The 15,098-nt window shown below is 40.6% G+C and overlaps 1 protein-coding gene across 2 annotated transcripts; it reads right to left on the bottom strand.

The window, feature by feature from the left end:
• Window positions 1–1,306: 1,306 nt before the first annotated feature.
• pals1b (protein associated with LIN7 1, MAGUK p55 family member b) lies at window positions 1,307–15,078 on the bottom strand. 2 transcript variants are annotated; one of them, XM_020604092.1, is made up of 14 exons: window positions 14,948–15,078; window positions 12,414–12,877; window positions 11,231–11,439; window positions 10,050–10,127; window positions 7,447–7,566; window positions 6,868–7,029; window positions 5,913–5,990; window positions 5,633–5,816; window positions 4,870–4,938; window positions 4,643–4,714; window positions 3,926–4,087; window positions 3,201–3,403; window positions 2,833–2,943; window positions 1,307–2,465 (listed from the first exon to the last, which is right to left on the bottom strand). In XM_020604092.1, exons 2-14 carry the CDS (start codon window positions 12,727–12,729, stop codon window positions 2,289–2,291), a joined length of 1,941 nt encoding a protein of 646 aa, XP_020459748.1. In that variant the 5' UTR covers window positions 12,730–12,877; window positions 14,948–15,078; the 3' UTR covers window positions 1,307–2,288. The 2 variants fall into 2 exon arrangements, with proteins under 2 accessions (XP_020459748.1, XP_020459749.1); XM_020604093.1 differs by lacking the exon at window positions 14,948–15,078 and adding an exon at window positions 14,758–14,876.
• Between the last annotated feature and the right edge of the window lie 20 nt (window positions 15,079–15,098).

The following is a 15,098-nucleotide window of genomic DNA, read 5'->3' as shown; positions in this document are numbered from 1 at the left end:
CATTTATGCACCTGCTGGACACCTGTTGGTGCGTCTCCTGATCCTCTCGGTGAAGATGGAACTAATCTGACCTGTGACACCGAGTCTGGACAAGCTGCTGCGACAACGACAAGACGTGCCAGCTCCAGCTAACATGTGGGGTTAATGCTAATGATGTGTGGACACAGTCTGTCAACAGGTGGTAAATGAGGAGCGACAGTGGAAGACATTTTGTAGGTCAGGTGTGTAGCTTGTCAATGGTGCTGCTGAAGAGCGAGCACATTCCTAAACCAGCAATCCACTTCACAATCTTTTAAACCGCTGATGAGAAACAGCTGAGCGTTACCAGTATTTTTGCTAAAGTTTGATGCGCTCTTCTTCCTGTGTGTCTTGCTTTTCTTTGCATACCAAAGCCGGCCTGAAAAAAATACAAGTGAAAAGAATTTAGCTTTTAAAGATGAATTATTTCAATCCACTAGATGCTGCAAATTGTAATATCATGTAAATCAGAGTGGATGTAAAATGTTTACATTTGCAGTGTCTTAGTCACACTGTTTGCATTTCAGTATTCACCTTGGTGTTCTCGACTTCTGTCTGTAATAGTTTTCTTCAAGCTCTCTCTGTGTTGCTGAAAGCTTTTCCCTAAGAAAAGCAAATGGAACCAGATCAGATACCCAACACTCTAAATTTATATACACAAATCCAGTGTCTTTTCCACTTCAAAAGTCTCTAGTTATTTAAAAATGTGTTTGAACATTTTGGATGTCTTGAATGATAACTGATGAATGATATCACTGGTGAATGCAACGGAGCTCATACTGTTCTCAAACTTTCCTGACATGCTGGAAAACAGGCAAAACGATGGCCTGCTTTTCATTTCTACTGCTTAACGTCCTTTAATTCCAGCCACAACAGGCCTTGGGTCAAAGAGTAATCACATAGAAGGTGTTTGTTTTAATCTGCTTGTTATGCCAAATGGGGGTGTTTCCTGCCAGGATGGTTCATGTAGTGTCAGGTTAGTTATTAGTGATTAAGTATATTCTTCACGTAGTAAAATTGTTTTAAAACTTTAATAATTGTTGCTGTTTTTTGTTTTGCTAGTATCACTGACTATACCTTTAATGCAGTTTGTACAGTTGGAGTAGTTTAATACTCCAACTGTTATATACCTGTATACCTGAATACAAAAGTAAAAAAAACACAATAGAAAAATAATTACACATTTTACCATACCTGTACAGATTCTTCTACATGTTTACATTGTAGTAGTGTGGCCTTGCAGCTGGAATCTGCCGTTGTAAAGCAATAAACTTTCAGCTGTGAAACCAGTTGGTTTTCAAAATCAATTGTTGCTCTGATTTTCTGTCCCAAAGCAATTTACTGCAATGTGTCACTTACTGTAATCCAGTAGATTCTAACTTTTTTTTGTGCAGACATGTCTGAATAAAATACTATGGGATATTTTACTACTAGCTGTGTACTATTTTGAATGTATTCAGCTCTTTATTATTCATAATGAAGTGGCCATTTCAGCATTTTCAGGGCAATTCTTCAGGAAATGCATTTGTCTAGTTAACACTCTTTTCCCAAACTGTGTATATGAATTACTAAATACCCTGCAAAGAAGCAATACAGGAACTGTTAGAGTTACAGTATAATGTTTTGTAAATTAAACACTGGTCAAAAATAAAATCAGCAGTACTTTGCAGCATGATGTACTGATTGTAGCAATACAAGCTAGAGACAAATCATAGGCTTAAGGACTGTTATCAGCAGAAATGAAACAACACAATAATACTGACACTGGTGTAGAGGAACTACCCCAAAACTCTGCAGACTACAGCAGATTGGATGGAAGACATTAACACTGCAGCCGCTTTAAGCGCCAGTGCTTCTCTCCCCTTTGCTACCTAAAGAGCAGCCATTTAACGTCTGTGACAATAACACTTTTCCTGTTGAGTGTACCATTTTGTATAGCTCACAGAATGCAACAATAAAACAATTGTTCTATAAAATTGTTTTTACAATTATAAATAACTTAATATAATAGAAATATTTCTATTTGTTTGATAAATGACTTTGCATAAAACTGTGATATAACAAGAACCTTAATAAAACAAAACATAAGAAACTCCAGTCCATCCCTGCACCGCGCGGTAACAATCACCTCCTCTTCAAGTGAGGAGAATGTCCAAGCGACAGTTTACCACTGTCCATCCTTCATTTTTCAGCCTCAAAGAACACACATTTTTGCTCTTCTGTTTACCTCCTTCTGCCCTGAGAGTCTTTTTGAGGCAACCTTGTGACCTCTAGCACAGCCAGGAGGTGGGCACCCACTGTGGCTCAGTGTCCAGCTTGCCTATCAGCCTCTGCAGCTCGTGGAGAGCCTGGTCCAGACCCATGTTCACAATGGTTGCATCAAAGAAGTGGCTAAAATTGTGCTCCATTTCTCGGGCCTTTTCAATGACCTCCTTCAGCTCCTCGGGCTGTGGGCAGAAAACGAGACATCAAACCATGCAGGTGAGAAGGTGATGACTCTTTAAAATGATATTATTGTGATAGCTCTGTGTCTCTTATTTCAAAATGTGATGCTTGTTCACTTCTGATGAAAACCAAGTCGAAAGAATCAGTTTTTTCTCTGTCTTTCTTCATGAAGAATCCGTGAGGTTGAAAATGGACTTTGAAAGCGCTTTTAACAGACCTATCTAGCTCTGTGCACTTTCTTTTCTGACATAAATCTTAAATGTTGCTCTCATTCTGCAAATAACTCCATGCATTATATACGAACTATAACGTTTACAACATACATATTAACTTCAAAGAAAAAAAAAAAGCCATTTTACAACAATGTACCTTTGGTGTTTTGCCCTCTGTGGCCAGCAGAGTGCGTAGTCGTTCCTGAGAAGGAGGAGCGATGAAGATGACATAGGGCTTGAGGTTGGAAGACCTCAACACTCGCAGTGACTGACAAGAAGAACGATAGGGACATAAGAGTATATGAAATGGAAGGAAAGATCAAAAAGGTTTGCCAAGTCAGTCAGCAATGATGACATTTTATCAACCAAAAACAGTTTTGAAATTTATGTTCTGGATATGAAAAGGCACAGTTATATTTAGGTTAAGATCAAGAGGGAGGAATACAATGGGCTTTATAATTAACATGTTAGACAGAAAAAAGGTTGAGAAATTAATCTGCCAGTCACAAGTACTGAGTCTCCTACCCTGGTGTGCAGGCAGAGTAAACAGATGCGGCCAGAGCTGATGACCTGTCGGACAGAGTCTGTGCTGGTGCCGTATAAGTTTTTCTCATATTCACCCGACTCGATAAACCTCCCGGCCTTCAAGTCGGCTTCAAACGCTGACCGACTCACAAAATGGTACTCGCGTCCATTTCGTTCATGTATCCTTGGGTTTCTGGTTGTATCTGGACCATAAAAAGGACAAATAATTAGTTGAATCTGACTTATTACAAAAACTTGTCAAACTATTTGTTCTACTCTTTCTTTAAAATGTAATCAGCCTTTTCAAAGGAGTAGTTTAACTTTATATTCTGTGCTAGTGTAATAGTGTAACTGGTTGTAAAACTGGAGCATTTTGTGAAGTCCCAGTGGACCAAAGGTGATGTTCATTTAAATTCTCCGAGTGCATGTTTAATTTGCATTCCTTTTAATTTATTGAATGTATGTCATCTGTGTGTCTGTGTTATTGTGCTGTTTTATTTTTGCACTGATCCTATTTATTTTATTTTTGTTATTTATTGTGATTTTATTCTGCCCGTGTGAAGTACTTTGGTCAACTGGATGTTGTTTTTAGTGCTATGTAAATACATTTGATTTGATTTAATTTGGTATGGGAACACATTTGGTTCCTCATCTGAAATCTTGAAAAAAACAGTCACATATTTAACGCTGCCGTGTCCCCAGGCCTTCACAAAACATGGACTTACGTGGAACAGCGACAGCAAACTTTTCTGGCTCAGTGGACAGAAGCCTCCGACGCAACTCATCATGACCACTGTTTGTCGGACCGATCAGAGCTATGGGGCGTTTACGATTTGCGGGCTGGTGATAAAGGGACATCTCCTCATAGGTCAGGATGTCATCATAGTCTGAAGTAACAGCACAGGAGGGGTTAATGAGACAACCAAATCCATTCTAGCTCTTGGGCTGCTGTACTGTTCTCTGACCTTTGACCTCTGTGTGGAGGCAAGAGGAAAAGCCTATAAAATACAAACACAAAACCTAAGCTTTCTACAGTTAGCCAGTGAGCAGTGTGTGCATGTGTGCCTATAAATGTGTTTCTATTTGTGAAGCAAAAATACCACAGGTCCCTCCAAGCCATTTATGCACCTGCTGGACACCTGTTGGTGCGTCTCCTGATCCTCTCGGTGAAGATGGAACTAATCTGACCTGTGACACCGAGTCTGGACAAGCTGCTGCGACAACGACAAGACATGCCAGCTCCAGCTAACATGTGGGGTTAATGCTAATGATGTGTGGACACAGTCTGTCAACAGGTGGTAAATGAGGAGCGACAGTGGAAGACATTTTGTAGGTCAGGTGTGTAGCTTGTCAATGGTGCTGCTGAAGAGCGAGCACATTCCTAAACCAGCAATCCACTTCACAATCTTTTAAACCGCTGATGAGAAACAGCTGAGCGTTACCAGTATTTTTGCTAAAGTTTGATGCGCTCTTCTTCCTGTGTGTCTTGCTTTTCTTTGCATACCAAAGCCGGCCTGAAAAAAATACAAGTGAAAAGAATTTAGCTTTTAAAGATGAATTATTTCAATCCACTAGATGCTGCAAATTGTAATATCATGTAAATCAGAGTGGATGTAAAATGTTTACATTTGCAGTGTCTTAGTCACACTGTTTGCATTTCAATATTCACCTTGGTGTTCTCGACTTCTGTCTGTAATAGTTTTCTTCAAGCTCTCTCTGTGTTGCTGAAAGCTTTTCCCTAAGAAAAGCAAATGGAACCAGATCAGATACCCAACACTCTAAATTTATATACACAAATCCAGTGTCTCTTCCACTTCAAAAGTCTATAGTTATTTAAAAATGTGTTTGAACATTTTGGATGTCTTGAATGATAACTGATGAATGATATCACCGGTGAATGCAACGGAGCTCATACTGTTCTCAAACTTTCCTGACATGCTGGAAAACAGGCAAAACGATGGCCTGCTTTTCATTTCTACTGCTTAACGTCCTTTAATTCCAGCCACAACAGGCCTTGGGTCAAAGAGTAATCACATAGAAGGTGTTTGTTTTAATCTGCTTGTTATGCCAAATGGGGGTGTTTCCTGCCAGGATGGTTCATGTAGTGTCAGGTTAGTTATTAGTGATTAAGTATATTCTTCACGTAGTAAAATTGTTTTAAAACTTTAATAATTGTTGCTGTTTTTTGTTTTGCTAGTATCACTGACTATACCTTTTAATGCAGTTTGTACAGTTGGAGTAGTTTAATACTCCAACTGTTATATACCTGTATACCTGAATACAAAAGTAAAAAAAACACAATAGAAAAATAATTACACATTTTACCATACCTGTACAGATTCTTCTACATGTTTACATTGTAGTAGTGTGGCCTTGCAGCTGGAATCTGCCGTTGTAAAGCAATAAACTTTCAGCTGTGGTCTGATCCCTACCTGGAATGAGTCCAGCCAGAGGCTGGTTGTCCTCGTCTCCATCTCTGTAGGCCTGCCACCAGCTGGGATCATCCTGACTGATGACATGGAGGATGTCTCCCTTCTGGAAGGACAGACCCAGCTCTCGACAGGGCACAAAGGGGTCATCAGAGGGGTCATAGTCAAAGTAGGCTTGTACGTGCATCTGAGGATGGGGTGAACAGTGTCAGTGTTGGGGGCTGTATGCACACAGACAGGCATTCTCACACACACACAGACGCCCACCTAATAAGAGACTTACCACAGTCTGTCTCTGTGGGGCAGGTTTAGCCTGAGAGCTTGGGATAAGGAGGAAGGTCAGAATGCCATGCATTTGTTGCTGGTGGAAAAAATGAGAAATGACAAAAACATAAAAAAGGGTGAGATGGGGGGAACCGTGGACCTGTCTGTGGGTCTGCCTGAAGAGCGCAACAGCCTGTGCTGTCTCTCTTTCGTGACCAACTTAAAGTAGCAGTTAAAAATAAATGTTTTAAGCCGGTAGTAAAACTGAAAACTACAACCCCAAATCAGAAAAGTTGGGACGGTATGTAAAATCAAAAGAAAATAGAGATGTACAAATCATCTGGATCCTGCAATACACTGAAAACAATACAGCAGCACAGTATTTGATAGGACACCTCATCAATTTTTTCCTTTGTTCAAAATCAAGAATCGATTTGGGGCTGGAGCTCACTAGCCCTGATAGAGTAGCTACTTCACAAGGCTGCCTGTGAAAGTCACTATGCTAACACCGGCTGTATCATTGTGATATTTAATAAATATTGTTCAGTCCAATATGCTAAAAGTGTTGAACACAAGAAACATCTGTGATCTTGTTGGTCAGTCGGCCCACCTCATCATAGACTTCGTGAGGCGTCCCAGATGCAGCATTGTCATTTACTACGACACACTATACAAGGTAAAACAATCGACTGTCATGTCCTACATTGTTTGTCGGATCTGATGCCCTACGTTTGTCGTGTCAGGCTGTTATTAGGCTTAGATCGTAGTCTGAACTGGGCATAATGTGACCTAGTGGTTCAAATTTCTAAGCTATTAAATGTACACAGTAAATAAATTTCAGAACCTGGAGGTACACTATAACAATTCTCATGAAATTAAAACAAAGTTGGAACAGAGCTAGCTGTCCACAAACTACTGTACAATAAATAATCACAAGTGTACTTGGCACCATTTGAATAATCCCTGGTCTTTACCAGTAAATCGTGGACTTCATTGATATGTTTCCCACGTATAGGAATTCCATTGATTTCCAGGATCTCATCTCCCTCACTGAGGAGGCCGCTCCGCTCTGCTGCTCCGCCTTTCACCACACGACTCACCACCACACTGTCCATGTCGTTACGCACTGTCGCACCCTGATTGCCAGACAGAAACACGGAGTTCAAACACAGTGAATGACCGAGGTGATCTCACAAGACAAGCAACACACTGAATAATGAAAATGCAAAAGAAACACAGCGACTATAATATTTCTCCCCATTTTGTTTGAAATTCTTTCATGTATCGAAGTAGTAAACATCTCTTTCAGTTTTAATAAAGATGTTTGTGATTGGCTTTCACTTTGCACCGTGTCAGAGGGTATCGGTATAAAGTTGAATGTTCCTTAACCTTCCCCTGTAGTGTAGCTGGGCACTTTTCGAATCTCTCCAGCCCTGCAGGGGCGGCGGGCTGCAAAGTCAGGTGTCATTCACGGTGAGTGGTAGCTGTCACCGACCCAAGCTTTTGAATTCAAATGTATGAATGCACCGTAATAGACAATGACAGTATCTTACCAGTGGAGTGTCACAGGCTTTCTCCAGCCGCACCAATTTAACTGTCTCTCCAAGGTACTGGGTCATGATTTCTTCTGCCATTTCCTGCACTGCCACACTGTCGTGGGTTTGCATCAGTGCCTGCCATATAAAACGAGTACAGGCACACATAAAAACCAATAGTATGCACATTCAGAAATGTTAAAAACATGTAATAGACAGAAATAATGGAGGAGGCAGTATGAGGTACAGAGAATGATAGGGGAAGCTGTCCCTCATAACAGCTACAGTATGATTGGCGTGGAAATTAAATGATCATAAATCTAGTACAGCTTCAAACAGTTCATGGTTTGTGCTTTGGATATGAACTAACAAAAGATAAATAACAGCAAACAAGTTTCCAAATGCCATCCCTTAGATGTGCACCTGCTACCAGAAAAAGCTTTTTAACAAGATCAGTCAGCTAACCCACCTGCAAGCCAGAAATTATACAGAAATTGCTCCTTCACTTCATTTAATGTGACAAGTGCTTCATTCCCCACAATTAATAACTGTCACACCAAATTAGTTCCTCTATCCTGCAGCAAAGGGACCCGAGAGAGCAGAGGCCAAGCTAAGCTTTGGCATACATGCAATCTGTCTTAATCTCCCCTTGCATTTAGGATCCACCGCCATCAGTCATCAAACACCTTGGACTAACTCCGCTCCTGAGGAAAATGTGCCCTAGAAAATGGTGAGAGGGAGACAGGTGGACTTGAGGGGGGCCCTATTCCTCTCACACATACCTGTCTCAATTATTTTGAGTACAAGGTTGTTTACCTGCATAGACTACAGGGTGATTCATGATCCTCCACTCCCTGCAGAGAAACCAACATAATTTGTTCCACTTTCTGTGCCACAAGGCAGAACCACATCAGATACTGACGCCCCTGCTGGCAACAAGGTTCTGACTCAGTGGAGTGTTTAACAAGCCAGTGCGACAACTGTGGTTACAGGGGGTCAAACATCAGACCCCTGGCACTCCTTTGTCAGAACCCTCAACTGTAAAATGGAAGCAGTCATACACCCGAGGTCTTTTCTCACCGTACTGACTCACTAATGGAGGATGGCAGCCTGAATATTTACTTCTTTTTGAATGATTAATTACACATACTTTAAATCTTTCATAGCCCAAAACACCTCCACTAAAATATTGGCTTACTTTTATCTAGATGCTCTGTCAAATAGGCCAGAGTAGATCAAAAATGTCCACTACTGAATAATTTTTTACTGCTGGAATGTATGTATTAGCAGTATCATGCAATTATTTTTAATATACATTCAGCGGCCACTTTAATAGTTACACTTATACAATTGTATGCACTTCAGTGCAAAGCGTCTGTGTTAATGAAGCTCAAAATGTATAAACTCAATTATATATTTATTACTGAGGTCATAGTTAAAAGTGGTGTAGCACCGGACTACATTATATTCAGAGGTGTCTATCAGAATCAGAATATTAGGAACACCTCTAAATATAATGTAGTCCAGTACAACATGACATTTAACTATTTCACCAAAGACTGAAACATTTTGAGCATCATAAACAGAGATGTTAAGGTGGAAGTGTTGCAATGAATTGCATACAATTGGACAGGTGTACCTAATAACGTGGCCAGCAAGTTTATTAAATACTCTGTGGATCACAGGTTACGTCTTGTAATTTGTCTGACATCATTAATGTACTGTATTTGAGAAGAGAATTCACCTGTCATGAGGACATATTCCCCTTACTAGAGCTAGTCATTTATCTAAACTATTCTAAATGATTGCAAAACTACTATAAATTACACTAATATACATCATGCTGCAGGGCATGTTCAGCACCAATACACAAGAAGACAAACCAGCAAGATGCTTGACATTTCTCGTTTTTAAATTAATTTAAAGGAATGTGACAAGCACACTGTGACACAGAACACAGATTTCGACTTGCTGTTTTGTTACCAAGAGACCTGACCCCCATTATAACCTAATTTACATAATGTTCTTTCTTGAGATTCATCTTTGGATCAAAGCACTGGCTAGTTTACCTTGACAATACACCCTCAATAAACAGCAAACGACAACACACAAAATGAATGTGTCATAAAGGAACTAATTTGTAAAACAAGCTCCTGCCTAGCGCTGGCACCAGCATGACAGGACCTTATGACTTCCTTCTTGACGTGGCTGCTTTGTCATTCTTTCCTGATGTACTGTATCATGATGGAGCAATTTGTCAAATGTTCTGCCTTTTAACCAAGAATATATTATGGAGGCAAAGTGAAACTGCCCATCAACTGCCTTTGAGCTGGTACAGTAAGCTGGCAAGTACTTCTTTTTCCCATCATATTGTAGCTCTTGAACTGTTACACTGCACCCTGACCTCTGACCTCCAAGAAGAAGGTGCGAGAGAAACAAAAACCATACTGAAAGCAGTATAGTATAACAGTCATGTTTCTAGTAGTCTAATTATCAACTTTTTGACTAAATAAATGAGTTGGTTTATGAGGCATTTGCTGAGCCTCACTTGGCGATGGCTTAAAATCCTTTTGGGTCAAAGGGAGATATGATAAGTCACAGCTGGTACGTTGATCTCTGACCTGGAGATGAGGGTTTGTGAGCAAGGCCTTGAGCTCCACACCTTCCTTCTGGTGGCTGGACTGGAGAATCTTATGAACCTGCAGAGAAATACAGCTCTAATATGCAGCTGGAACACCAGCATCCTCACCGACAGACTACTGTGCTCCGAAGGAGACGAAGCTGCCTGCTAATAGAGCTAGCTTGTTCAGATAATTACTGTCGAGCATCAGAACAAGTTCTGAACTGGCATTAGCTGGATCGACTGACCACATATTCTCATTCTAAGTGGTTAGTTTGACACCTGAAAAATGTTAAAACTTAATAAAGTGGCATAATACCCTGTTTCATTTTAAGTCTTTTATTTGTTTTCTCCTGTTACACTGTCCTGTTAAATCATGTGGTTGTTGTGTTGTCATTTAGTGAGACAATAATAATGTTTGTGGCTGTTTAGGAAATCATGACAATATGCATTTTGAGGTTCTGTTACTCTGTCTTTCTGCCTCTTCCTTTTCATCCCTTGCGTGGAGCTTAAGCCATTACACTAATCGAAGGTCTCACTAACAAGGTGACACACTTTCCCCTTCCCCCAGCAGAACTGCCCACACTACTGTAAGCTGCTGGAGTTTCTTTTTCTGGTTTCCTGGATCCTGGCATTCTACCTGTGGTGTGCTGTACCAAAGGCTGCTGAGAGATTTACACTTAGTTTAGAGCCACTGCAGCTCAAACAACATTGTTATGTGTTTTTAAGTGCTTTGGGAGCTCGCCTAATGGATGAGTGCACACACTGATTTACTGTACATAGGAAGGCGACGTGTTGTGCGTATGAGGCAGGACAGACCATCTCACTCAGTCCCTGTGTTCAAAACCACTGCTCTCAAGACTGGAATAGCAATTCTGTATCAGTGTTGCTTGGTGCCCTTTGAATGAGCTCTACCCTAGCTCACAGCATCCTATTTCATCACAACAAAGATGACTCCTATACATCTAGCCATCAGCTTAATTAAAAAATACTGCACTGAAAAGCCTACATTACATTCTTTTATGTTTTACTTATTAAAAGTTGACACTAATGATAATGAAGTAGCTACTATGATCACCACTGAGCCATTTCCATAACTGTTCATAATGCAACACAAAGGGCTTTCACATAATTTTTGTTTTCAGCTTTAACAAGCTGCTTCAAAGTGACCATTTCTCATACCTCCTGGCAAAGGTCCTGTGCTTGTGCTGTGAGTGGTGAGGTGGGACTGACTCTGCTCATCTGCTGGGACACAGTGCTGTAGATAGTGTAAGCATTTCTGAAGTCCTCCTTGGCAAGGAGCTGCATTATCAGCTCCACGTCCTGCTGGCTCTGTGCGTCAGTCAGGCACTGCTGTACCCACTTCAGTGCTTGCAGCAACTCATCCAGTTCTGAGAAAGAAACCCAGACAGTGAGGGGACTGGTACAGAGGCAATATATATGAACTGTATTTACACCAATAAAGAGATTCTGATACATTTAGAGGTGCAAACATTTGAAGGGGACTCCCTCAGTTATTTTGCTTTTGCTGTGTATATATGTAAAGTACGGATCCTGTTGCTAAGCTGCTGCCTTTCAGAGTAATAGAAATACAGTATCTTTACACTTGTGTGTCTGACAGGTGAGTCAGAAGGCAGCAGAATTCAAACTATATTTTGTGTGGGAGTCTCCCTCCTTGAGATTTTCTGATTTTTCTCCTCAACAAATGATGTGAAGAAATCAAATATTGATCCTCTGCAGTGGAGGACTAGAATTACACTGCTGCACCTCCAAAGTGCCTAGGACTATTCATTTTTATTCAAGTCACACTACTTAGTGTTTGGACTGGAGAGTTATCGCGGCAGACAATTTAATTTAATAACATTTAATTAGAAAATGCATTTTCTGTATTTGATCTTTTTGTAAATACAACAAATAACACTACAGTAATTAGTCTCAAACTACAAACAAAGCGCGTTTACTTAAAAAGGGAAAATTTAATTAAATTCTGCAGACAAAATAATGAAAATAATATCTTTTGCACACAAACAAACCAATATGGTGATCTACAGTGGTTATGTACTGTAGCTGCAACACCCTTTTACAGGGTTAAAGTAATAGAATAATACTCTTTTATTTTCCTGGGGCCACTAATTAAGTGTGTTCTTCAGTCCAAAACTGGGGCCAAGGCACAAACCCTCTCCTCCGCTATGACCTCTGCTCTGCCCTCTGCTCTGCCTTGTCATTGTTTTGCTTCCTTTTGTTTTCAGTGCCCTCCCTACTCTTCTTCCAAGATCTGAGTCCTTTGTAACCTTCCTTCCTCCTTCCACCCTCTTTGACCCCTGTAAAGACCTCACAACCATCACACGCCCTCCTCTTGACTCACCAGCTGCGGGATCCTGGGACCATGTGTCTTTGGTGGCCTTTTCCTTCCCCTCAAAGGTAGGATTGTCAATCCCCACCTTGGGGTTTTGTGATAGCTTCTTGAGCCTCAGTGAAGCACTGGGCTTGATGTCATACTTTCCCCTGTTGTCCTCCTCTCTCTCCTTCCTCAGCTCCTCCTGGTAGTGCTGGATCCTCTCCATGTGGGTGCTGCACTGTGGGGATGTGTCCTCTCCTGGACAGTCCACGGCCCTCTCCCTGTGGCTCTTGGCCTGGCCAGAGTCCTCTTGCACATAACCGTTCAAATGGGATGTGATCATCCCTGCAGCAGCAGCAGCAGCATACAGCTTCAAACGAATGTTTGCTGCAATCTACTTGGTTGCTACGAGGCACTGGGGCTGAGACTTCTCAAATCAGGAGCCATAAGATGACAGTGAAGTATGTAGTCCTTTATGTTCTCTATGTGATCTGGCATCATGAAATACAAGCAGAGTTAGAATGGATTTCCTTGTTATTTTCACACAACTTTGTGTTTACATGGTTGACATTAGTATTGTTAAAAACTGTACATTTCAAAGAGGACATGGCAAAAATGAGAAACTATAAAATATAAAAAATATATAAGATAAAATAAAAATCCCTGACTGTCACTTTTATCACATTCTTAGGAAACTATAGCTTCATTCTCAAATAATGTTAAGTACACACCATTATTGGGACTGTTGTGGATTATAATCTATTTTAAGTATCATTACTAAATTTGACAGTCTGAAAGATGGCCAATTTGGATTTATGTTAATCTATATTTTATAACATTCTGCAAAAACTGTCACTGAGTGACAAGTGAAAGTGATCCCTGCCAAAAAAGGAGGATATACAGTATATCTAAAGCCAAAAGCATGTCTTCATCTTTCACATAGTTACATTAGCTTCTGGTTAAAAACTATGCAGAGGTTTAGGTAGGGCTCTTTCTCTAACCTGCTTTTGGCTTAAATATACTGCACCCTAAACAAATCGATATATGCATTACCAGGAACCAAAACTGTGAAAAATATCATACTTTCTATGTTAAACTGTCCTCATTGCTACTACTTACCAGGTAAAGATGCCATTTAAAAACACTCATGTACCATAAGGATAAACATGTCAATGAAAGCAACCTTTGAGGGTCATGTCCTATTGTCAGCCCTCCCCCTTTTCTACCTACTTCCCACCCCTAATTACATCTGGCAGGTCTATCCCCCAGACTCCTCCCCTGTGGAAGCATGTAGCTTCCTTAAGAGTGGTGGTGTATGGCTGACAAACAGCAGAGACTGCTAGCAGGCCATCTGTTCCTGTGGGCTTAGTTAAGCCTTGGATCTCATGCTCTACTCTAGCTCAGTGGCCACACTAGCACTGGAAGAGATGCTGGGAAGGGACAGAGGGACCTGGTTAGAAGAATGGGGAAAAACGTGCACTCCCCTAACTGACTGAAGAGGGCATTCTTCCATGTCACACATGTAATCGCTATTGAGACTGAAGCTGTACCTTGACTTTAGAACATCATATCCCAGATATTCTAATAGTAGTGTTCAGTATACTTGTTACTGACTGCTCTGTCTGAATAATGGCTGCTGTAGTTAACTATGACACTAGCATGTCTTACCATGCCATATTTAATATAACCATTCTAAAGTCCATTAACAACCTAATCCCACTCCAAATTAATAATGCTCCTCTAAGTGGTAAGCATCTTTTCTTTAGGATAGATTTCTCACTCCTTTAATCACTAATCACAACTAAACATTGAATATCATCCTGGTGCAGTCATAACAATATAACTGCACTCTGTAATTATTCTTTGCGGCGTTAAATCCATCAAAACGCTTCACAAGCGATTTGCATATACGCTCAAAGAGCACCAATATGTGAAATATTACTCATCAAGAGCTTGATTATTTGTAGGGAATTACTTTACATGTCTGCTGGACTTTAGTCACTTAGCTAGCTACATGATAGGTAACGTCAGATCAACATCAACATTAGATTTCTGACTATAATTAGCTATATGCACACACCTCGAGGATGAAAACAAAATATATTCTAGTGCATTAGTCATTGTCCTGTGGCTTAACTACCGACATGGCTTGAGGTAACGTTAACATTAGCTAGATGTAACATTTTTTCAATGAGAGTCACCGGAGGAATCACAGCAACTGAGTCTTTGCTATTGTTTAGAAATAATTACCTATTTTGTGCAACTTTACAAATGAGTGTTGCACATTCATACATCGTGGCAAAAGCAGACTTAATACATTTATAAGAACACTGTTCTTAATTTTAATGTGCAAAATTGGACTTGTACTAACCTAACAACAATGGCAAAGACTTTAGCCAAGCGCCCCTTTACCGCTAACTGCGCAGCATAACGGTAACTGTCCCGTAACAGACTGCGTTTACTCATCAACGCAACTTCAAAGACAGTAAGATGAATGGGCTGAGGTAAGAAGCTGTTATTACTTTATAATCCAACGTCCTGAAAATGTGTGTTTTACTCACAGTCTGAGAAAGCACAAGATCTCTACCGGTCTTCACGGGACCACGTTCAGCCGTTGTACTGAGTGAGTTTTGCCCAGGCACGGTTGGGGCACTTGTAGCCATTGCTGTGAAGCCGCCTGGTGTTTTGAATCGTCTCCCTGGCAACACAGCG

This window comes from Monopterus albus, unplaced genomic scaffold (genome assembly GCF_001952655.1).
Source record: "Monopterus albus unplaced genomic scaffold, M_albus_1.0 scaffold63.1, whole genome shotgun sequence".
NCBI lineage: Eukaryota > Metazoa > Chordata > Actinopteri > Synbranchiformes > Synbranchidae > Monopterus > Monopterus albus.
The sequence above is the reverse complement of the archived record's forward strand: the minus strand, read 5'-3'. Positions and strand labels throughout refer to the sequence as shown.